General features: G+C 43.6%; 1 protein-coding gene across 8 annotated transcripts in view; it reads left to right on the top strand.

Annotated features, from left to right (window-relative positions):
* The window catches only part of ELF1 (E74 like ETS transcription factor 1), a 107,555-nt gene extending 86,705 nt beyond the window's left edge, over window positions 1-20,850 (top strand). For 7 of the 8 annotated variants that reach the window (XM_066581528.1, XM_066581485.1, XM_066581493.1 and 4 more), the window contains 8 exons: window positions 32-82; window positions 10,068-10,242; window positions 12,098-12,205; window positions 13,714-13,872; window positions 14,006-14,089; window positions 15,308-15,500; window positions 16,314-16,760; window positions 19,263-20,850. In XM_066581528.1, the coding sequence (XP_066437625.1) occupies window positions 32-82; window positions 10,068-10,242; window positions 12,098-12,205; window positions 13,714-13,872; window positions 14,006-14,089; window positions 15,308-15,500; window positions 16,314-16,760; window positions 19,263-19,878 (1,833 nt within the window). In that variant the 3' untranslated portion in view covers window positions 19,879-20,850. The remainder of the gene's footprint in view (window positions 1-31; window positions 83-10,067; window positions 10,243-12,097; window positions 12,206-13,713; window positions 13,873-14,005; window positions 14,090-15,307; window positions 15,501-16,313; window positions 16,761-19,262) is intronic. The other variant, XM_066581545.1, reaches the window with a different exon arrangement.
* The last annotated feature ends 4,779 nt before the right edge of the window (window positions 20,851-25,629 follow it).

The raw sequence follows: 25,629 nt of genomic DNA, 5'->3' as shown, positions 1-25,629 counted from the left end.
TTCCCTTCTTAACCACCATTCCTCTCTACAGGTTACACAAGCACTTTTTGGGACCCATATTCCTGAAGTCCTAGAAGTGATGGTAAGGCGGCCCCCTCCTTTTTCTTTTTCTCTCTGCCATGTACCCCCCCACAATATAACTACACCCATGCGGATATACACACATAGCACATGCCACATGACAGTATATTAATTCCTCCCCTCCCCCACTTTTCTCACTCTTAAATGAATGTTCACATTATATATTTTGTAGATATACAAATATCTCCATATTTGTAGCTATTTATTATATTCATTTAATGTTTTGCGCACAACTATTTGCTGTCCACCGACCCATAAACTTCCATCAACGAACATAACTTAGTCCTGCATTTTTTTGAAGTCCAAACATACGTTGCCATATGTATCTGACGCCTATCACTATGGCCGCCTGCATGTGGCAGGGGCGGATTCTGGACGGTGACTCCCGCGTACCTGCCCACAGTCTGCATAATCTGTGCTGCAAATGTGCTTGCCAGTTCGCCAGCGCACACATACAGTACAGATTATGCTGTGCCATCGCTAGTCAATGGCGTGGATCCCGCAACCTTTGCACAACGATTGTGAAAAGGGCTGCGGGCCGGATGGCTTCGACTGACTTCAATGGAAGCCATCCGCACAGAATCCTAGCATGCTGTGATATCTCCTACACGGTGGGAAAATTGCAATTACCATATATACTCGAGTATAAGCCTAGTTTTTCAGCACATTTTTTTAATGCTGAAAGTCCCCCTCGGCTTATACTCGAGTCAGGTTAAAAAAAACAAAAAAAACCCCACAATACTCACCTCCCAGCCTACGTCTCTGTCCCCGGCGCGATGCTCTCCCCGGTGGTGTGGCAAGCTCCTTGAGAATTCTCTCCGCTGTCATCTCTCTGCTCAGCTTTGAATTCCCCCGCCGTTAGCGCTGTGTAGATGAGCGCTGTGATTGGATTGAGCGCCAGCCAATTGCAGCCGGTGCTCAATCATTCACAGCCATTCAGTGAATGACATCATTGAATGGCTGTGACTGGTTTATCGAGTGCTGGCTGTGATTGGCTGGCGCTCGATCCAATCACAGTGCTTAATTACACAGCGCTGACGGCGGGGGAATTGAAAACCAAGCAGGGAGATTAGAGCGGGGAGAAGTCTGAAGCAGCTTGCCGCACAGCCGGGGAGGCCATCGTGGCGGGGACACAGATGCTGTCTGGGAGGTGAGTATTGCGGTTTTTTTTACCTAATATATACTCGAGTCTAGCTAGGCTTATACTTGAGTCAATAAGTTTTACCAGTTTTTTGTGGTAAAACTTATTGACTCGGCTTATACTCGAGTATATACGGTAATTTCTGCTCGTGTAGATGAAATCACGTTTTGCGATAGCATGCTGTGGGCGGTATTTGCTGCAGAATCCGGGTTCCGTACTGTAAATCTGCCCGTGCGCAGCCTGCCTATGTCACAATATTATTTGTCTATTTTAACCCCTTAACGACCGGGCCATAGTGTTTTTACATCCTGCAGCTGCAGGACGTGTATGGAGGGAGGTAGCGCCGCTATCTCCCTCCATACAGCGCGGGTGTCAGCTGTTTATTACAGCTGACACCCGCGGGCAATAGCCGCGCTCGGCCGTTCGGCCGATCGCGGCTATTAACCCTTTAAATGCCGCTGTCAATTCTGACAGCGGCATTTAAATCCCCCGAACGCTGTTTGGGGGTCCCGCACGGTCACCCCCCGCGGTGAGGTCAGGGGATCCGTGCAGGTGTCATGGTAGCCGGGGGCCTAATGAATGGCCCCAGGGCTGCCTTAGCAGACTGCCTATCAAGCCATCCACACAGGGTGGCTTCATAGACTGCCTGTAAAAAAGCAGTATGAAGTAATGCCATAGCATTACGTCATACTGCAGGAGCGATCAAAGCATCGCATGTTAAAGTCCCCCAGGGGGACTTCAAAGTAAAGTTAAAAAAAAATCAATAAGGTTTTTAAATTGTAAAAAAAAAAAAAAAAAAAGTTATAAAAGTTTAAATCACCCCCCTTTTGCCATATCTATTATTAAAAAATCTAAATCATAAAATAAAAATATGTAGTTGATATCGCCGCGTCCGTAAAAGTCCGATCTATCAAAGTAGTGCATTATTTTTTCTGCATGGTGAACGTCGTCCGAAAAAAAAAAATAAAATAAAGAACTACAGAAATGCATTTTTTAAGTTACCCTGTCTCCCAGAAAAAACGCAATAAAAAGCGATCAAAGTGTCATATGTATTCCAAATTGATACTATCGGAAACTACAGGACATCCCGCAAAAAATGAGCCCTTGCTCAACTACGTCGACGGAAAAATAAAAAAGTTATCGCGCGCACAAAATGACCGCAGAAAATAATTGAAAAAAATGTAATATCTTAAAAAAAAAAATACAAGTACTACAGCAAAAACAATACTATACAAGTTTGGTATCGTAGTAATCGTACTGACCCATAGAATAAAAATATCAGGTCATTTTTGTTGCAGTTTGTGCGTCGTAGAAACAGGACGCACCAAAAGATGGTGGAATGTCGGGTTTTTTTTCCATTTCTCTCCGCTAAGAATTTTTAAAAAGTTTTTCAGTACATTATATGGTAAAATAAATAGTGCCATTGAAAAATACAACTCGTCCCGCAAAAAACAAGCCCTCATACAGCGACTTCGATGGATAAATAAAGGAGCTACGATTTTTTAAAAGGGAGTAGGAAAAAACAAAAATGGAAAAAAGCAAAAAAGCCTGGTCACTAAGGGGTTAAGTGTTTTTTGTTTTTTTTAATTCAAATTTGAATACCCCATCAGCCTGACACAATGATACTCTTATTATACCGTCCTCTTTTGTATAACCAAATATGACATTGTTCTCCATTTTTTTATTGCATTGCCTATTCATTCTATATTTGTTATATATGCCGTTTTATATATATTTTATCAATGGTCTATTTGCCTGTTTATGTATTTATCTGTCTGGTTGTATTCGTTCATTGTAATTTAACGGTAGTTTTTCTTGTTTTATTCATTTTTTATTCTCTCTTTTCTTGCATTTGCGACATATCTATTATATGTTGTTGCCACATTAACATACTCAATAAAAGAAGTTGGATAATCTATTTTACTGTCCCACTATCTTTTCTGGAGATTTGCGCCTATCCACCATTTTTTTTTTTTTTTTCTCTATAGCTTTTTACCCATCTGCCGTGCCCACCATTGGTGGGCTCACCTGGTTGGCAGCACCTCCACAGCTCATTCAATTTTTCACTACTCATTCTAAGGCTTTTTGGCCTCCAAACATCATCTGGGTCTAAAACCTCCAATAGCATCCGTTTTTCTCCACCCCTTTACTGTCCTACAATAATCAGAATATTGCTGCTAAAATATAGCCATTTCACAAAGTTGCGGGAAGGAAGCCAAGTGAACTCGGGAATGAATCTACTCAACAGCCACATGTCGGCACGTTTGTATTTATCAAACATTAAAGTCGCGGTTGCTGAACGATGGCGGCAGGATTTGTTACTACGTCTTGGTGTCTGACAACCCAGAACTCTTAAGCTGCGCTGCGTCTTGGATGTTTCTGGCCCCTTGTAGATTTGGCCCTTGTTAACATTCCACATACTCAGCATTATGAGGTCAGCATCGTTTTATTTTCTCCAGAACATAGTTTTGTAGTCCTGCCAAGCCCGTCATCTGTTTTCAACTTTGTGTCCTCAGTGTTACTATTGTTACAAACATGTGGCAGAACTCCAGTCTCCTCTGCAGCCTGTGCCTATGTGCTGTACCTGCTCAGGCCCTATGTAATAATGCAGGAACCATACCATAATAACTATTTAGACTCGGCACCATTGGTTGGGACTGAAATATTCTGTTTTGTCGAAGGTCCTGAGGTTAGGAAATTACTGAACATTGACAATTCCGTCAGCTTTTTGACTGGAATGGCCATTTGGTCCTACTACATTCCAAACCTGCAGATCACATGAGGGTTCTGGTATTTCTTAAATTTATTAAAGGGGTATTCCAGCATTTCCAATTGATGATCTATCTGGTCGATCAGCTGATCCATTGGCATGCTGTCAGTACAGTGGGGCCGGATGTCGTCATCGGTGGTCAGAGTTGGAAGTGTAATAGAAGGCTTCACTCCAATGGAAAGCAATGCCTTCTATTACAATTCCAGATCTGACAGCAATGAAGAGTCAGAAGGTTAATAGAAGCCATCTATTACTTTCAGCTCTGCCCACCAATGCAGACGTCCTCCGGCCCGCTGTTAGTGAAGCAAGATTTGATCAGCTGATTGGCGGGAATCTTGAGCAGCGGACTGAGGGAATAAGTTATCAGTGGTAAATACCCAGAATACCCTTTATGTTTTACATTATAAACAGCAATACACAACAGAGGACAGCAGCAAAACAACAGAATAATCCGGCCGTGGGGAACGCAGTGAAAGCTCTCCATAGTGTTGCTATGGAGAGCGCTTCCCTCCTGTCCGCGGAGAAGCATTGCGATTCTCCGCTCGCGGTTAGCAAATTGCAGCAGAAATCCGCCGTGGGATACCACAACGCCTGTGGACAGGCAGCCTAAGTGAGAGTCCTCTTTCCATATTACGTTATGCAATTGGGACCTACCTGACAGAGAGGTAGCCTCTAATGGTCTATAATGGAACCTTTTGTCAAATCTAGAGCTCAGGAGAGGCTGTTGCATTGGGGGCTGACACACTTCCTAGAAGATGTTGACCAATATAAGGGGACAACCTCTAAAACATGTGGAGAAAATCAGGCCAAGGAAGGGTCCACCTGTAGGAAGGGAAATCTGTTTTTTGGAGCTTAAAGTGAAAGGGGTTCTGTCATTAAAAAACAAAAATTCTATACTTGCCTATTCCTCCACATCCTCCGCAGTCTTCTTACCGCATCTTCTCCCCACCGATCTTCTCCTGGCTTCTCCAGTTTCCCCTCTCCTGACCTCCAGCCGGCTGATTCTTCTTCCAGTAACTAAGTATTCATTGCAGGCATTCTCCTTCCTGCAGGGCAGTGTACCCGGTCGTAGTGCTCATAGCGTAGCAGGGAATGCTGAGACTGTGCATGCTCGCTGTATCTGCAGTAGTATATGAACTCTCGTGGCGAGACGGCAAGCATGCGCATTCTCTGCGATAGATCGGCATTCCTTCCCAAGCAGTAAACGTTACATCACTAGTGACATATACTACATTGACCTGCCGGTAGAAGAATGCAGAGAATGGACGCTACATAACAAAAAGATAATGATTCAGCAGGCTCGTGGTGAGGTGGAGAAGATGTAGTAAGAAGACTACCTGGGGAGGAATAGGGAAGTGTTGATTTAAATTTTTATTTTTTTTTTAAATGACAAAATCCCTTTAAATATTTATGACCAATCCTTAGCATAGGTCATTAATATCAGACCATTGGAGGGCCAACTTCCAGGACCCCATTGATCAGCAGTTTGAAGGGGCCCTATACTTGGACAAGTGCTGTGGCCTCGATCTGTGATGTCACATGGTCTTTCTACAGCTTGGTCTCATTCAAGTGAATGGGATTAATCTGCAGTGTGCTGCCCTGGTATACAATGAAGAGGTCACAGCACTTGATCAAGGTCCACAGCTTCTTTAAAGAGCAGATCGTTGGGGGTGCTGGAAGTTGCCCCCGTCCACCGATCTGCTATTGAATGCCTATCAAAAGGATAAGTCTCAGATAATTGGTTAGTGGGTATCACTACAATCCATCTTCTTTCTAAGAATACCCAATTATGGTGCGCTAATACAACAGGTCACATAGTCCTGATGCTGAAATGTGACTTATTGTTATATTTTCATAATTGTTCTTTAGTGAGTTCCCAAAAAGAAATGTGATGTGACTAGAACTAGTACGTGATCAGCGTAGGACGCTTTTCCTGGACATGTCACCATTGACCTAAATGAGAAGTGGTCCTGGTACTTGCAGATTAGCTGGGGTACCTCTGGCAGCCTACCGATTGGCTGGAGCTGGCACAAGTGGATATCTTACCAGATCCATCTCTTTGTAATTTATAGGAAGGAGGTTTTTTTCCTTCTATCTCTTCTGCATTCCCTTTCTTTGATGTGAGATCTCCATGTCTGACCAGCGCAGCTTGTAACCCACAATGTAAACTGTTTAGAATGTGGGCTGCATACGTTCATGGAGAACAGATTATTTGTTAGTACATAAAACAAATGTTATTTTCCCAAGCGATCTATCCAGATATTGTAGCATTTACTATCTAGAGGTTTCTGTTCTGGTTGACTGCGGGTCCTTATTAGTTACCGGACTTTACTGCGGTCGATGCAACAGGACGCCATTAGAGCTAATCGCTGAGGACTGTAAGAAGACGACGTTCATTGTATAGAAGAAACCTACAAACATGCTGTAGGAAGGATTGAACGATTGTCTGAACATAAATGAGTGAAACTGAACAATAATCAGTTTAACCGTAGCCAACGACTGACCGGCGAACGAGAATCTTGAGGTTTTTGCTCGTCTTTCCGTTTCAGCCAGCATAAAAATTGACGCCGGCTTGTTAATTTGTCGCCAAGTTTAAACCCTAAACGATCAGTGAATGAGAACTGCGCCATTCTCAACTAGACAGGCTGCCCGAGCGCAAATGAGCCGGTGATGATATCGGCTTGCTCGCTCGGACAAAGAAATTCTGAGATTCTCAGGCTGTGTAAAAGGGCTGTTATATGTGAATTTCAGTAATAGACATTTTGTAGAGTAGCCAGTAACTGACATAATTTCCAAGAAAGTGGAAAGCTTTGAAGTGTATGAAGACCATGAGAGCGCTATATGAGAAGAACGCCGAATAGTAATCTACAGTACATAGACAAGATGTCACTGCCCAGTATAGCAAGCTGTATAGGGGTCTGTTGTATCTCACCTGCCCATACAGATCGCATCAATGCCTGCGTGTTCTAACAACAATTAATCAAGGTTTTCTTGGACCATGTATTCTTTTTGCCCTACAAGTCGTTCTGTTAGACCCAGTTATATTTTTTTATTATATATTTCAAACCTTTTGGAATAATACAAAAAACACATTCACAGAATAAATGCCTATCTGCTTTCAATGTTACAGAGGCTCTGTCACCATGTTTTGCTGCCCTCACTGACAGCACCATAATATAGTGGCAATCACCGTGATTGCAGTGATATGTCTGCTGCGTGTATATGTGCAGTAGTTTGGGAGAAACTTGCATGTTATTAGTAGCAGCCAAACACAGAACTAGTGCTGCATATTCATGAGCTGCAGACTGGCCACACCCACCTCACCCTCCAGCCAATGATGGACTGCTGTGTCTCTCTATGCACAGTAATAGGCAGACAGCAGTCAATCATTAGCTGGAGGTGTGGCAAGCCTGCACTGCAGCTCATGAATATGCAGGACTACTTCAAGTAGTCCTCTATGCATGTGCTGTTACTAATAAAATGCAGTTTTCTTCAAAATTACTGCACAGATGCACACAGCGAACATATAATTGCAATCAGTGTGACTGTCACTACCTTGTGCTGTCATCAGAGAGGAATGCAAGAGATGGTGACAGGGTCTCTTTAAAACATGACATATAAATTTTTTAATTCCATACCAAAACCCATTATCACCCTATACTGAACACTGTTATACGGAGCACCCCCCCTGAACAGGGTGACCCTGTGCTGGAACCCGACCCTCATGTACCTTAACATCTGGTCAGGAACAAATATAGCTCTAAAGCCATGTGCACACAGTAAAAAGTGATGAGAAAAAAAAATCTCCAAACATGTCCTATAACCACAACCAGAAAACTTGACAATACATCTATATCTCAGATATCAATGCCATAAGTCTAACTAGATCACAAAATAACTACCAAAAAGAAGTTACTGGTTTCACCAGCAAATAACAGGGGTCATCAGGGAACATGGAGCAGTGTCACAGTAAGGCCGGCTGCACTCCGCCAGATTTGCATTGTGGAATCCAGAGCGGGTGTCCGCCTCCAGATTCTGCTGCAAATACCTTCCATAGCATGCTTTTTTGTGTGTGTTTTTTTTTTTTCTGCCCACAAGCGGAAATCAATTGTGATATCCCCCCCCCCCCTCCCCTCCCCCGACTCGCTGGGGGAAAAAGGCAGCATGCTCTATTTGAAGGCTGATTCCGGGTGGACAACTTCTATTAAAGTTAATGGAAGCCGTCTGACCCGCGGCCGTTCCACAATAATCATTGCGGAAAGGTCACTGTATCTGTGTCATCGCCTAGCGATGGCGCGGCATTATCTGTACTGCGCATGCGCAACGGCCGGCACATCCACAGTACAGAATAGAAGTATCCGGACAGGTACCGGGCGGTGTCACCGGCCGGGCACAGGGTCAGCTTCCACTGCAGGACCCTGCATGCGGAATCCCACCTGATCGTGTGCAGGTGGCCTAAATTAATGCAAAGAATAAATAATATAGATTATGCTAAATCAAAAGCCCATCACGCACAAAATTGGACTAAACAAAACTTTCACAATTCGTAGAAATAGAAAAAAAAATGCTGCCATTTTCAACAATATTAAATAATTACATGCCAATTCCATTTCATGACCTAATGGGGCCCTGTGGAACACACTACCCCAAAAACATCCGGGCTATCCCTGACACACAAGACTTCAGGCGTGCTGTAAAAACGCTCCTCTTCAGGGAGGCATACCATATCCCCTAAACCAAACCCCTCTGTACCCCCCTGATAACATGCTCCCTATCCTAGTGACTGCAATCCCTGCTAGCCACCATAAACCGCTCCTGCAGTCACACCGTTTCTGCCGTCACACGGCTGAACGTCTGACCATTGTCTGTATGTAGAATCCCTTACTCTCCACCTCATCATACCGTGCACATCTCCAGCCCCTTTACCTTCTGTATCACCCCATTATCTGTAGTATGTAAGCTCTGTGGAGCAGGCCTGTCTCCATCAACTGATTACTATGTAACTGTGGTTTTTGTATTTTTGTACTCTTGTCTCTCTGTATCCCCCTGTCTTTGTAAGAGCTGCGGAATATGTTGACGCTATATAAGTAAAGATTATTATTAAGCATGAATTGGACTCCTAGATCCCAGATCCTCAATTGATTCCTGTGCAAGCCATGAAAACTGATAGATATACTGTCAATAAAATGACATCTTTCACTTATAGCAATTCAAGTTTCCACTCCACATCCAGTACTAATATAGAAACAATTCTATCCCAGTTTAGGAGCGCTATCCATGTGATAAACCCATTTATCACCAGTAAACCTATTGATATCACTCCAGGTCCAGTGCTACTAATCAAACATGTATGATTGGTGCCGCGGTGGAGCAGACGTAGATACTATAGATAGTATGAGAGCTTCTGAATAATGCATCTAGACGGAAGGGTCCATCATGTCTGGCAGGAAGGTGTAGACTGCTCCAGTACTGTCCTCTGACTGCTCAGACAGGCTTATAATACACCCGTTTGATTTTGTGAGTTATGATTTTACCCGCAGGTTCAACAAATCAAGCATGTTGAAAGGAAACTCTCCGGGCTCACACGTAGCTTTGGGTACTGGCTTTTTGCCGCTCATTTCCATATACTATCTTGACATGTGCGTAATACATGCCAAAATAGAACATCCTGCTATATAATCAATAAAAAAAAATTATATATATATATATATAACCACCCCCCACCCCCACCCCCACCCCCCATACTGGATATTAGTACAGCATATTCCGCGCTCAAACCCTGTTTGTGTGAGATAACCATTATGCCAGATGAATATGGAACTTTTTGATTACCTCTTTATTACATTTCTGGAATACTGCATTATAACGCTCAACCATGCCAGATCCTTAGCAACTTTATTGCAGCTTTCTCATTTTCTTTCACTTTTTACATAAACTCCATTACAAAGTGCAATTACTGGTTTCCATAGTTCTAGGTCCAATTCCCAATACTAGTTTCTCTGCTGCAGCATCACCGTATACGATTGCTGGCACCTGGAACACATGAAACTAATGACCAATTTCTCTTACCTGCAGCTTGACGACCCTTCGATCTTCCCGGCTGTCATCGTGGAACACATTCCAAATGCAGATTTACTGCACAGTTACTCTGGGTTGACATGTGTTGATGATCCTAATGACATGATCAATGAGAACTCTCTTGATGTAGCAGAAGAGCAGATCATAGAAGACGACGACCTCACTCTTACAGGTATGAAGAACGCTTATTTCTTTTCTCTTACTTGGAAATGAAGGGAGCACAGCGCTGGTTTAGCACTGCGTTTCCTTAGCTGCACAGCTGCGCTACCGGCTACTCAGCTATGCAGGGACTCGCAGTGGCATCCAGCTGTGTAGGAAACTGCTTCACCACTCATTCACTTGAATGGGGCTGGCTGCAGTTCCTTGCACAACCGGGTTGTTGGGATGTTGGAAATGTAGATGGGGATCCAGCACTGCCCCAGCACTTCAGTCTCTTCATTCTCAGAATAGGTAGAGGTCAGACCCCCACCAATCATGAAGTGATGGTATAGTCTAGTGATTTACCATCACTTCCTAAGGGGGAATACCCATGTAAAGGGATTCTTCATTCTTAAAATAAGACTATTAATGTTTGGGGAGGGGGCTCTGATTCCTGGGACTGAAATCTAAAAGCAAACTACTAATGTACAACAGCGCAATCACAAAGACATATGTAAAGACTGAATTTAAGGATTATGAATTGTATTACTGTTAAATATTTACTAGACTTATAAATTTGAGGTTCTTAGCACACACATTGATCAAATTGTGAAAGCCCATCTGCCCTGACAAGACGACGCCTACTCATCCATATTCTGGACTTTTAGACTCTAGTGAAACACACTGGTATAAATGAATTTACCACATTGCTTCTGCAAAGGATTTACAGACTAGGTGTGTATAGGGTGATATTATGGTAGCCCAATTCTATTGGTTTGTGAGTCACGTGTTGTGTAACCTTTTTCTGTCACAATATGTTGTTAGATTAGCCCTTGCTGTAAAGAGTGACGTAGAGGACCAGAATCAGATATTGGGCGTCTAGTTATGACATTTCAGTAAATTCATAAGCCTCATGGAAGTTTAATGGTATACAATTACAGGCTATACAAGTGATGTACTGTACTTAACTACCTACATGGCTTGGTATATAGGGGGAACGTTTGCCAAAAACCCATCCTGGCAGATGTAGGAATTCTCCTGGCTGTGAAGCATTAGTTTTACTGTCTGGGCATCATTCTGTGGTAATGTCATTCTCTCTGTATGACACCGGACTCAGGAGGGGACTCTTTTGGAAGACTTCCATACTTCTGACTCTACCATAACATGATCCCTACTGACACTGAACAGACGGGTGCAGTGAACATCGTCCATTATTGTGACTTTCTGGGTTATTTATGGGCACACGCTTTGACTTCTTTTGCCATAAGAGCTGCAGTTTGTAACTGGAAAATACTACAGTCAGTAGGACTTGCTAAAGTCTGTTGTAGAAATAATGGATCCATCATATACGTCTTGGTATCTATAAGAAGTAGAGCCTGAGTTTTATAAAACCTAAAGTAGTACTAAGAAAAAGCATATTTTAGCTAACAAATACCTAAAATCCATTGGAATGTGAAGACAATCTTGCCTACTAATTAGCAAGTATTTTTTTAATCCCCCTTTGCATTATTATTATTTTTAATGTAATTCTCCAACTTTATAATGTAACTGTTGTATCTCCCTGACTAAACGTCTTAAGATCTTGCACTTGAGGTTTTCTTTTCTGGTGGCACAAAAGTGTGTAACAATCCAGTTTTCACTGGCTAATACCAAGAATTGTTGCAAGGCACTGATAGAACAATAGTGCCATCTGCTGGTCAACTTTTGAAAATTCATAATTGTGACCACCTAGAAGCTTTTTGCAATGGGATTTGAGATGGAGAAATTTCCAACTTCTGGTTGATGGTTTATAGTCACAGGTTTCCATATGGTAATGTGAACCTACAATTAATTATAGCTAACCTTAAACAGAATGTAAGCGTTTAGTAACACAAAACCATCTTGTTTAGTTGAAGCTTCCTGTCATAATGGCGATGAAACCATGGAAACGATTGAAGCTGCTGAAGCGCTTCTTAACATGGACTCTCCAGATGCATTACTGGACGAGAAAAGATTAGGTGAGTATGAGATCCTTCATGCTTCAAAATGTGAAGCGACTCATGTGGCCAGCGTGCCAAGATATCAGCTGCTGGCACCTTATGGATGATGTTTTAAGTACTTTTTTTACAAAGCCATTAAAAAATAAATAAAATTGAAATTTGGCGTCTTTAGGCTGGGTTCACACAGGGCGGATTTGCCGTGGTTTTGCCGCAGCAGATCCGCCCGCGGCCGCTAATCTCGGGATTAGCCAGCCATGTGGATGAGATTTCTCAGAAATCTCGTCCACACGGGGCGGCTAATCCGCTGCGGTAAGTCCGGTTGAAACCGCGGCTGTGGCCGCCGCAGCTGCGGTTTCAAAAGATTGAGCATGTCTGTTTTACTTTCTTTTTTTTGTTTATTTACGTCGCGGCCGCGCTCTCCTCTATGGGAGCGCCGGCCGCAACGGAAAAGCATGTGGCCGGGCTGCTTCAAAGCCGCCGCGGCTTAAACTGCAGCGGTTCTCCCGGCGGAAATCTCGCGGTTTTTGCTGCGGCCAAACCGCGAGATTTCCGACGGGAATACGCCCAGTGTGAACCCACCCTTATTTTTCCCCTTAAAATTAAAGGTCTTTGCTGGCCTTAAACTTAATATAGAAGCTGCCTATAATGCAGAATTTTCCTGGTACTTCTGAAGGCTGGCTAAAATCATTATGCAGCTTCTTGGTTATGATAGTTGACACCAACATATTGGCAGAAAAGATAATCAGTCATGTTAAGTTTAAGATTTTTAATTATTTTATGTTTGTGGCATTAGGCTGCTCTGCTCTGTCTGGAGTCTCCATCACAGATTTCCATTCCAAGGGAACCTGCTTTGTTTGAGCTCCATAAACTAAGTTCTGGGGCTTAAGGGTGAGGTAACTGAGTCCGGGAAGCTGTATTCCTTACTCACTGGATGCCCCATTCTAGTGCTGTGCCCCCATGAAGTTGGCATGCACTAGCAGCTTGACTCTTTCTGCGCGTGCATAAAGGTGTGAATGCACACCAAACTTCAAGGGCAACAGAGTGCTGGAGCGCCCAGTGAGTATGAAATGATGTGTCACTGCCTCCTCGTTATTTCACCTTCTGGGTATAACACAGTTTTAGGGGCTCAGGCATTCTCTTTAAACTCCAGTGCCGGAGGGCGTAACAGAAGCTAGACAGACCCCATTAAAGTCCATTTAACGCCTCTCGTTTTCTTGTGATGGAAAATGCTCTGTTTTCTTGCCCCATGATGGAACAGGAAAACGGAAACCCTAACGATGATGTGAGCGAGCCCTTAGCTGAGCTTTTCTGATTACTTTCCATGTGAGCTTTTCATCTCTCATAAGCCATGGCTTGTCTGAAGCGGTGGCATGTCTGGCCCTCTTTTATATTTTGTATTGGCCATTATTTATAAGCAAAAAAGCTATCACCAGCCATGTAGAGGGAATAGTTTTCTACTATTGACCCCTGAATGCAGTAAGGCTTGTTTTACGAGTGACAAACATTCATTATTCTGATCTTTTTAGCCAACATATTTGGAACCTCTGAAGATGAGCTGATCGTCACCCCAATTACACATGTGTCCGTCACTGTTGATGGAATTCCAGAGGTGATGGAGATCCATCAGAATATGTATCCAGAGCTAGTAGAGTCCCCTCCAGATGAGCAGCCGAAAAGGAAAAAAGGTATGTGGGGTGGTTAGCTGTCATGTGTTACCTGTCCATGAGGTACTTTTCATCATTGATGACCGTTTTATGTGGCTATTTGCGTAAAGATGTTGATGAACTAATATTTTTCTTTCTGTAATATTTTCTTTAGGGAGAAAACCAAAAACTACCCGTTCAGAATCCCCCACCACTACTCCAAATATATCTGTGAAGAAGAAAAGCAAAGACGGGAAAGGTAACACTAGGTTTTTAACAACATAGCTTTCAGCCCTCCTTAAGGTGCCCATGGACATTAGACCAAAGTTGGTGGCAACGGACAACTTCAAATAAAACTGTTCAGCAGGTGGAATTTAACAATGACCGAACGTGAGTCATCATCTGGAAAGAGGTTTGCCTCGCTGGAAGGGTTTGTCCAATAGTAGAACGAAATGTCTTTAGTTGCCAAGAATGATCTTTCAGCAACCAATGATTTTCCTTTCGAAGAATGTTCCCAGAAAGATCTTTTGTCCATCGGCCGGAGGGGGGGTGAACTTTTACAATCATAGTGGACTAATATCCAACCCCTCTAAACCCAGGTTTCTTGCAACATAAGAGGTTAGAGCACAATTGGTCATCCTTATGCACGAAGATTATCAATGGAACCTATCAAAATTTGAGGGATCTTTAGAACTATCTGTTTGATAACTAGTTGTAATCCCTGTTACTCCAGTTATGAACCACCTCCTTTCCAGATGCACCTCAATTTACTGTGCTGCCACACCTTCCTCGTGTTTATGGAACAACATCATGACAGAATCTTGTGATATTCTGGTAGAGATGTTACTATGAACATCAATCTTGTGTACAGATATCTTGGATGCCTCTACATACTCCTTAAAGGGGTTGTCCATAAACTACTGATGGCCTAAATTCAAGATGGGTCATCAATAATAGATTGCTGCACCAGGGACCCCTCTGATCAGTTGTTCGCCAAACTGGTGTGCTCATATACTGATCTGCTTTCTTCATGAGGCAGACAGCTCTGTTCCCACTGCAGTGGCCAGACTTGGTATTACATGCAATGTTCCCATCATGCATGCTATAATGGGACCCTAAAGCTGCAGTACTGCTAGGCTCTTCTTATAACACTTCCTGTCTTTTTTCTTTGTTCGTTCTCTAGCCTTGGCATAGGGTATATTGTATGGCTGCAGATTACCAGTCACATCCATATTCACATCCAAACTTGCTGTAGTAGTGGAAAACGTGTAGATCTATTTATACAATTATGTCAGTGTTGGTCTACATCACCACAATTTCCTGAATAGCACATCTGTTAAGGGCAAATCGGTCTAGACACCTAAAGACCTCAGATACTTGTATGTTTAATTTAGGGAGAAAAGACCTTTAATTGGACAACTGCGGAGTATGGGGAATTCTATTCCTTCACTTACAGAACTATTTTTTGTTTCTCCAGGTAACACCATTTACCTTTGGGAATTCTTGTTGGCTTTGCTTCAAGACAAAGCTACCTGTCCAAAGTACATTAAGTGGACGCAGAGAGAAAAAGGAATCTTCAAACTGGTGGATTCTAAAGCTGTTTCTAAGCTTTGGGGCAAGCACAAAAACAAGCCAGACATGAACTATGAAACAATGGGCAGAGCTCTCAGGTAAGCGGGTACATGGGCTAGTTCTCAGAACTCATCAGCAGAACCCACTTGGGAACCCGCCACACTTTTTTTAAAAAGTAGTTTTCCACACTCGTGTTGGTAAGCAGAAGCCATCGTGTAGTGAAGGTGGGTTGCGTATTCCGATCTCTACAAGAACTCGTGTTGCCCAGTACAGTAGCCGATTCAATATATTTCGTTTGCTCAGCAAATCTATCCTCAGAGCTCATTCACACAGGCGGAGTTTTCCATCTAAATTCAGTCTGTATGTTACACTGAATGAATACTGAAAACGACTCATTGAATTAAATTGGTGTACTCAGACATATATTTTTTTTTTGCATACCGATGTTGCGCATCAAAAAAAATTGCAGCATGTTCCATTTTGGTCCATATTGTTAGACCAGAATTGAGTATTAAAATCAAGGGTGGTTAAAAAAAATGTAGTAAACACGCGCTAGCATCTGTGTTCACTGTCTATTTGTTTTGTTTTTTTCGCAGACCCTTATTTTTGTGGGCTGTGACAAAACTGACGATATTTGGACCGTCTCCCATTTTTTTTCCCCTGCGGGTATGAAAAACAGATAGCACGGATGTAGAAAATGCATATAAACACACACACAAAATGGTGCATTTTCTACAGACCGAAATTGCCAGTTTCCATGTAAATGAGCCCTTAATGTAACAGCCTATTGAATTTTAGTGTGAAGAACTGGTTGTATTGTAGTAATATGAACCCTGGAGTATATGAAGGATAAGTAAAGTGTCCGGGTCTCTCACACTGGTTAATGAGGGGTTTCTCTTTGCCTGTTTCAGGTACTATTACCAAAGAGGTATTTTAGCAAAAGTGGAAGGCCAACGCCTTGTCTATCAGTTCAAAGAAATGCCAAAGGATCTTGTGTACATTGACGAGGAGGACTCAAGTTCTGCAGAATACTCAGGAAATTTGCATTCTCCGGCTTCTACTCCCAATCGAAACCAAGCACGGGCATCTAAAGTAGCACCAAATGCTGGACCAAAAGGTAGCTCAACCACTGTTGTAAAGTCACCCAAGTCTTCAAAAGTGAAAGAACTAGAGGAGCCTAGCCAGCAACAGTTGTCTTTGTTACCATCAGATATGCTGAGGACAATGACTTCTGCTCAGTCACCTCATCCAACTCAGCTTTATCGGACAGTCCATTTAATGTCTGGACAGGCTATTCCTGAACAAGGCTTAACATGCACTATTCAGAATGATACACTGTCTTCTGTACAGACCATCAGGTGAGTCTTTGGGGTATCAAGAAGGCTACATTCACACGGCGTTGTGGCTTGTACTGCGCCTTTCCATCTTGTGGTTTGTCTGATTAGCCAAAAATCGTATTCAGATGGAACGAATGACTTTGATTAGTAAAACTGAGACAATAGGCGTAAACTTTGGTCTCCCTTTTGACATGGTTTCCAGTAGTTTCTGTCAATTTTGAGGAAAGACTAGAGTAAGCAGTCGACTACATTACAGTGTCCTCCACTACTAGAAACTATATTACACTGAGACTTGTTTCACCTCCTGTCTCCGTTTGACTAAAGGCAGTGGTTCAGTTTGAATACAGTTTCCATCTGTTCAGACAAACACTGTAAATGTACCATAATGAATAAAAGTGTGATGGAAGATGGTCTACAGTATTCCGAAGGGTTCCCATACACCTTAAGTAGAAGTAGGTAGATGGTTGAACGAAAGGTCGTCTGGTTTTGCAGACTCAGCCTTACATGTTTTAGTCCATGTTGGCTCTTAAATGTGTTCAAACTGGCCATATATGTTCAATGCCACTGAGCAATGGATGACCAATCTTTCTAAGAACGCTCTTTCATCAAAAGATTGTTCATTAACGAAAGATCTTTCACTTGAATACCGGCCAAAAATTCAAGCTTGGCTGACTGGCAGACGATGACGGCTGCCAATGAGCAATGCACTGATAAAGCTGACAAGATGGTTATACATTAAGCTCAGCCTCACACCATGTTTGGCCATACAGCTGAGGAATACGTTTTTTTTTTTTCTTACTGCAAAGAAAATGTAGAGAAGGTTGTATTAAGATGCTGTCAGTTGGACCCACTTGCTATTAAATTGCCATTGTGTTTCTATAAAGAAGTTAGTATGTCTGGGTACTGTTTTTTTTTCGTTTTTTTTTTCTCACAGGACAGAGAAACATAACATATTGTACTTTACTGTTATATAAACATAGGTCTTCTTTCAGCCTAACATACGATGTCCATTTAGTTCAGCCTGTTGCCTCCAATGTTCATCCAGGAGGAAGGCAAAAAATCCCAGTGAGGTAGAAACCAATTTTCCTCATTTAAGGGGCAAAAACGCCTTCTGGACTCCAATCTAGCAATCAAAATAATCCCTGGATCAACAACCCTTCTGAAGTAATCGGTGACTATAACATATTATTGCACTTAAAAAAAGGTGTCCAGGCTCCTCTTGTACCTTTTTATAGAATTTGCTGTCACCACGTCCTCAGGCAGAGAAGAGAGTTCCATAGTCTCACTGCTCTTACAGTAAAGAAGCCCTTTCTATGTTGGCGTAGGAACCTTCTTTCCTCTAGACATAGAGGACACCCCCTTGTCACAGTCCTGGGTACAAATAAATCCTGGGAGAAATCTATCTTGTCAAAAACTGTATCCATGTGGCTACTCTTCCTTTTTACAGTCCATCAATAAGCTCACAATCCCGCTTCGTAGACACACTTACATCCTGGTATCTTTTCTACAATTTTTTTCTTTGCAGTATGCAGTAAAAATCATTCTTCAACTGTTTGGCATAAATGTGTGTGAACCTAGCTTTAGGGTAGGTTTACATGGGAAACCTATTGTCAAATAGTCGCTTAGCATATAAAGGACTGTTGTGCATGTGCTTTTACACAGGACAATCATTGTTCGCTTTCGCTCGCTGAAATGCAAACTTCCCTGCAAAATATGTTAGGCGTTAAAAGGCTAATGATCGCCTGTTTACATCAGATGATGATTAATCAACCAGCAATTGTTTTTAGATGAGCTGAAAGAAACTATTTGCGAATGAATTACCGCTTGTCACCTTGTTGGTGGCCATGTTTACACAAAACTACCATCACTTACATCCACTCGATTGAGCAATTATTCAGATGATAGTAGTTTTGCGTAAAGCCACCCGTGTGACAAGAAATTGCTGATAAAACCTGCAGATTTTCCAAAGCAATTATGTATATACATGTAGCAAATAAAATAACCTTAAAGGGATTCTTCCACTAAACCGATCACTTATCCAGTGGATAGGGAAGAAGTTTGATTTAGTGGGGGTCTGACTGTTGGGACTTCCACCGATGACGAGAACAGGGTCTGAGTGTCCCCAAGTGAATGAAGCAGTGATCACATATGTAGACTACTGCTTCATTCCTTTCAGTGGAACTGCTGAAGATTACTGTGCATTTACACTTGACTATCTCTGGTAGTCCCATAGAAATGAATGAAGTGGTAGTGTGCAAACGTGATCACCATTCCATTCATTCGAGAATGCTATGGACTCCCATTCTCATGATTTATGGCTGTCCCAATAGTCTGATCCCACTGATCAGATACATAACTGTGCCTGTGGATAGGGGATAAGTTTGTTTTTAAAAGAAGCTACCCTGCTGCAAGTTGTCATCCATATGCAATGGCCATTCAAGTAAATGCAATACAGTAATTCTGCAATACCCCTTACTTATATTTCTTTTGCTGTATATTTAAATTTCTGTATTTCTCCTCTAGAACGATCCAGTCTCCGGGCCAGGTTCCAGTTGTGGTGTCACCTGGGAATCAACAACTGCATACTGTAACACTCCAAACCGTGCCTCTCACCACCGTCATAACAAGCACAGACCCCACTGCGCCGGCAGGGTCACAGAAATTTATCCTTCAAGCCATTCCTTCGGCACAGCCTGTGACCTTGCTCAAAGATAATGTGGTGCTAAACCCTCAGAGAGCCAGCTCGCCTCCACCGTCCATTGTCCTGAGCTCCAGCCAGGTCCAGCAGGTTCTCAATGGCAGCGTTCAGGGCCTTTGCAATGGAACAGTCAGTGTGCCTTCATCTCCAGCCTTCAGTGCAACCACTCCAGTTATGACCTTCTCAACAAGCACTTCACCTCTGCTTAACCAAACGTCAGGCACTGTCATCACGTCAGTTATCAAATCCCCAGAGTCCAAACAAACACTTGTTCCTCTCACCAATGACCTAGGGTCCCAGGAAGATACAGAGGAGACTTTCGAGCAAACTGAGCAGAAATATCAAGCCCCATGTGTGCTGGTGGTAACCAGTCCAAATGGATTTCCAGCCCAGATGGAAATTAAAAAGGAAAACGACCCCTGGGAATTTGATTCGAATTGATTAAATAGAAAACTTCTATATATTTAAGATTTTCCAAACGTGATGGGCTCTTCTTCAATATTCTATATATTTTTTTCAAAGCACTATATTTTTCATAATCCTCTTCCCGGTATGTGACGTCCTAGCAGTAAAACCTTTAATTTCTCTTCAGTTGGTTTTGATTTTAAGCTTTTCTTTTTATTATTTTTCCACATTCTGGAATCTTAATCAGGAAAGTCATTATTCTTCATAAAGAATTCCACTTGGGCGTATCGCTTATTCCAGGACCCCTTAAGTCGAAGGAATGTGCCTTTATTTTGTTCTACGAGGACAAAGTGTAAAACTGTCTATGATGCAAATATTTTTTAAAGCTATTTTTGACAATCTTCCAGCGTGTTCATTAAGCTGTGCTTTCTGTAAATTCTATTTTGTTAGTCTTGTAAATAAGAAAAGCCAGTACAGCTTTTGCCTTCTAGTATCTCCACACTGATCTATGACTACTTAAGAGCCGGAATCGAAAATATCCTACCAATCAGATGTATCGTCATTGAGGTTTTGCACTGTTCTAAAGACATTTCCTTCCAGTCTGTTCTACGTTTTACTCTTCTAGCCGTCTTTAGCAATAACTACTGTGCCTTTGTTTAATCCAGCTATACATTACATTAGAATATTGCAGGTATCATGAAAGCAATGTAATGGTATAGAGGAGCGTTTTTATTTGTACATAATGTATATTTACTCTGGAAATGAGTGCTAAATAGCAAATGAATACAAAAGTAATTTCTGTGCATTCAGATAAATTCCAACAAAGCAAATTAATTTTATAGACTCAAGAGATCCATATATGTTTAGAGTGAAAGTTATACTATATTGATAGAAATGGAATTTGTATTTAAAAAGGTAAACTGTTGAAATACTTTTCAAGCTGTTTTTGTATTTTTAATTGGTTTATTAAAAAAATAAATAAATCTATGTTCACAGAAAAACAGTCGAGCACCTACTTTCAATGTCTTTTTTTTTTTTTAATGGATAGTGGGGTGGAGTACACAACTATTCAGATTAGTACCCCCAAGTGCCATATTGGAGACTTCTTCACTAATGCTGCGTTTAGAGAAACAATTTACCCTTTGCAACCCAATTTTGGATTCGGGGTTTCCTAGAGGGCTTTCTTTCTGCTATTATACATTGGTGCCATCTGCTGGCTAGAGCCAGTACTGCAGTATGTGACATGCCGGAGAGGCCCCCCAACAACAGAGCGGCCAGTAATATACAGTAAGACTGATGTCTTCAGACATCAGAGTTGTACAGGCTTCAATCAGAATGTTGGAAGACGTCAGGCAGTGGATTGGAAAGGGTTAATGTTCATAAAATTGTTCAAACGAGCGAAAAGTGAATGATCAGTTTAAAAGGGAGCCAACGACTGGATGAACGAGAATCGTTCACTGCTGCTTCGGCCAGTTTGCACTTATACAGGGACTGAACAATTATCTGAACGAGCTGACGATGCATTTGCCAGTCTATACTGGCTGCACAAGTACGAACGAAGTAGCTGTGATGTAATTTGCTTGTTCAAAGGAGAATCTGCTCATTAAAAAGGACCCTACGGCTATAGGGCTACATGACAACTTTGGCCACGACACAGGTTACAGTGTAGCCCAATGATCTTGCAGTCTTATGCACGTCAATATAGTTGCGTTGCGACCTCCAAGTAGCTGTGACTTGTAGATCACAAGAATTCAGTCTTTTAATATTCCTTGTGGTCTGCGGGTCGCGGCTACTTGTGAGCCACAATGTGACTACATTGGCATGTGTTAGATTTTGAGGCCACAGGGTCATTGGGATGTTTGCCCATGCAACCTGTGTCACGGCCAAAGTCTGTCTAGCCCTAGCCTAAATCTGATTCAGATAACACATACCTGAAAGCATGTTGAGCTGTTAATGAGGGGTTTCCTGATTAGGAATTAAAAACTAGAATTCTTTCTGCCTGCAGCCACCATGGGGCAGGGATTCATGCAGCCAGTACTGAGTTCAATGGGTGCTCCATACATCCTGGTACCACATAGAAGATGCCAACATTTTCTCATCAACCTCTGGCTGCGTTATGGGAAACAAAGCTGTAACCCCTATAAAGAGCAGTTGTTCCTAGCAGCCAGCTTGAATACAAGATGTTATACGATGGGCATAGAAGCTCTAGTACCCTGTTGTACCACCTCTAGCTTGGATACAAGATGTGATACTGGCAGCATGCAGGCTCTAGTACTCTGTTGTACCGCCTCTAGCTTGGATACAAGATGTGATACGGGCAGGCATGGAGGCTCTAGTACCCTGTTGTATTGCCTCTAGCTTGGATATAAGATGTAATACAGGGGGCATGGAGCCTCTAGTACCCTGTGTATCACCTCTAGATTGGATACAAGATGTGATACATGAGGGCCGAGCATTATCCTGCTGGAAAATGCTTTTTGGAAGGCCTGCCATGAGAGACAACACATGTGGCTGCAGGATGTCCTGAACATATCATTGAGATGTCATTGTCTCTTATATCTAGGGGTGACTGACTGTCGTATGCAATGGCCTCCTGGCCAATCACACCAGCAGTGGGGGCAGTGTGCTGGATCCACAACAAAACCAGGATTGAAGTACTCACCCCTAGGTCTCCAGATATGAACACGGCTAGTGTCCATGCCCAAACTAAACCTGAATTCATCGCCGAAGACAACCCGTTTCCACTCCGTAGCAGTCCAGGTTTGCATTCACAACATTACTGCAAATGGATGCTACCGAGCAGATGTCAAAGGCAGTACACCTAATGGATGCCATGAGGCTAAATGTTCTTCAGCCAAGAACCTGGAAATGGCTCTGACAGACACAGGGGTGTAATGATTTTGTCACCTGCCTCTGGTTGGTGGACAATGAAACAGTTGGAGCTGCTCTACTGGTGGTCTGTTGAGGGCGGCCTGAGCCCAGTTGCCTTGTGTGCCCTCACTCATACACTGGCCCAACATCTGCTAACAGTCTGGACAGAACACCCCAGGTTGTGTTCAATTCGTCCATACGATCATCCAGCTTCTTGCATTCCAATAATGTGCCCCTTTTCGAATTCTGCTGAGTGAAATCTCTTTGATTGTGTTGTAGAGGAATCTAATGGTCAACAAGCTCTACACAAGCGAAAAAAGAGGACCACTGCACACAAGTAGCCTCTGAGAGCCTATTTGCAGGCTAATGGTGCAACTACTTTTAGGCCTAATGCCCACGGGCAAGTTTGATTTGCAGGAGATCCGCAAATCAAGCCACTCATAGAGAAGTATGGACGTCTGCAAATAGAATAAAAGCATGCAGATTTGATTTTCGGACCTTTTGGCCCTAAAAAAAAATCGTAGCATACTCAATTTTCCCCGGCGTCATCCTGACGGCATACCTGGAGGTTGCACCTTGACCTTGTTAGGGACAGGAAGCAAGAGACTTCAAAAGGCTCCTCCTGCCTCTCATTCTCCAGTGCTTCCTGTCCCTACAGGGACATGCAAGAGGAGCTCCCTCCAGGGAGCCGCAAGGCTGACAGCGGGGTTGGTGGTCCACAGGATTGCCTCCCCTCACCTCCCTTCTGGAAGTCAGCGCGGTCCGGGAGTACGGCGGGCCACAGGTCTGACCGCCCGGATGTCACCACCGCAGCAGAGCGGCGGGCCAGAGATCCTTGAGTCCCCTCCTGCTTCTCCATGGGGCTCCCGTGTTGTCATCTTCAGCCGGGAGAGCGGCGGGCCATAGGCTCGGGAGCCTCTCTCCTCCAGGCATGCCGGCGCGGCCGTGCGCAACGTCGGGGGGCAGAGCCAATGACGTGGCGTGACGCGGTGACGTCAGACGCCGACAGTAACCCGGAAATAGCGGGAGATTTAAAAATGGAAACCCCCCCCCCGGCAAGCTTCCACTGACAGGACATCTTCAGTGAAGGATTACCCTGACAAGCTGGTTTGGTATACTGCTATCCTGCACCATGACTACCAAAGAACCAGAAGTGGAAGCCCTGCAAACCGTAAGTGTGACTTATGCAGGGTTAATGTGTGCAGGGGGACTTTTAGCGATGTATGGCGGGTTTCCCTTATGTGCATGCATGTATCATTGCATGACGGAGTCCACCAGGTCTAAACAGGACCCTAAGAAAAGACACAGGAAATTCGCCCTGTGTCTTAAAAAACTGGATGAGGCGTACAAAAAGCCACTATGCCCTGAATGTACCTCCAAGATCCTTACGGACGAGCAGTCTGCATTCAGGGAAGATATAAGATCCCTGGTTAGAGAGGAGGTCCGGGCATCAATCTCCAGTCTCCCCCCAGCTCAGCGGGAAAGAAGGGCTGCCAAAAGGTCTAGCCACATACCGCTGACGAGCTTAGACTCTGAACAATCCCTGGGCGACCTTTCAGATGGTGAATTGTTCGACCGTCCCCCTGACGCTAAGGATGAGAAGAAAAAGCACTACTTCTCATCAGGTGATCTGGATGACCTGATTAAAGCAGTCAGGGATACTATGAAGGTCGAGGATGTGGTCGAGCCAAGGTCCGTACAGGATGATATGTTTGGAGGGCTCAGACCAAGGAATCGCATTGTCTTTCCGGTAAATGACACCCTGAAGAAGGTGATCGCGGATGAATGGCCTTGCACGGACAAACATCTCTACTTACCCCGCGAGTATAAAGAGAGGCTGCGTTTCGCAGAAGAAGATGTGCGCGTCTATAAGGAAGTTCCCAAAGTGGACGCACAGGTGGCCAGGATGGCCAAAACAGCCCTCCCATTTGAAGACTCGTCACATCCTAAAGACACTATGGATAACAGGGTAGACGCCTTAATGAAACGGGCCTGGCAAACAACGGCTTATACGCTGGAGTCCAACATCGCAGCGACTTCTGTGGCAAGGTCAATGTTCCTCTGGCTAGGGGAGCTGGACGACCAGATCAAACAGAGGGCCCCTAGAGAGGCATTACAGGAGTGCATACCCCTGCTGAGATCGGCAACAGGTTTCCTGGCAGACGCATCTGCCGAAACTGAGGCTGGAAGCCAGGAGCGCCGCATTGTCCAACATGGCCAGGAGGGCGGTCTGGCTGAAAACGTGGAAAGCAGATACGGCATCCAAAGGGAGACTGTGCAACATTCCCTTTCATGGCCAACACATCTTTGGTGCGGACTTGGAGGAGATCCTCAAGAAGGCTACCGACAAGACCCACAGCTTTCCGGAACAGGCGAGGACCGGACTTCCCCACAGACGACAGCCATCCTTCAGGCCCTACCAGGGCAAAGGAAAGACGGGGCGCTGGTCCTACCCCAAAGGAGGCAGGGGTAAGACAGAAACAACCTCTACCCCCATAGAGGATTACCGGGTGAGGGGTAGACTACAAAAATTTTCCCAGGAATGGCAGGAGATTACAGACAACCCGTGGGTCCTGCAGCTCATAGCCCAGGGGTACAGAATAGAATTCTTCACCCGGCCCCCTAATAACTTCAGAGTCACCCCCACGCAATCCCCTCTTCTGCAGGATATCTTTAAGAACGAAATTTCCAATCTGCTACAAATGGGGGCGGTAGTTCGGGTCCCCACGGTAGAGCAGGGCTTGGGATTCTACTCACCCCTCTTCCTTATCAAAAAACCAAACGGCAGCTTCCAGATGATCCTTAATCTGAAGGGCCTGAACAAATACATTACCTATAAAAGGTTTAAAATGGAAACAGTCAGGTCAGCAGTAACTCTAATTGAAAGAGGGGACTTTATGAGTACCTTCAGTCTAA

The sequence above is a fragment of the Eleutherodactylus coqui genome, chromosome 1, assembly GCF_035609145.1.
Source record: "Eleutherodactylus coqui strain aEleCoq1 chromosome 1, aEleCoq1.hap1, whole genome shotgun sequence".
NCBI lineage: Eukaryota > Metazoa > Chordata > Amphibia > Anura > Eleutherodactylidae > Eleutherodactylus > Eleutherodactylus coqui.
This window is presented reverse-complemented; position numbering and strand designations above follow the sequence as displayed.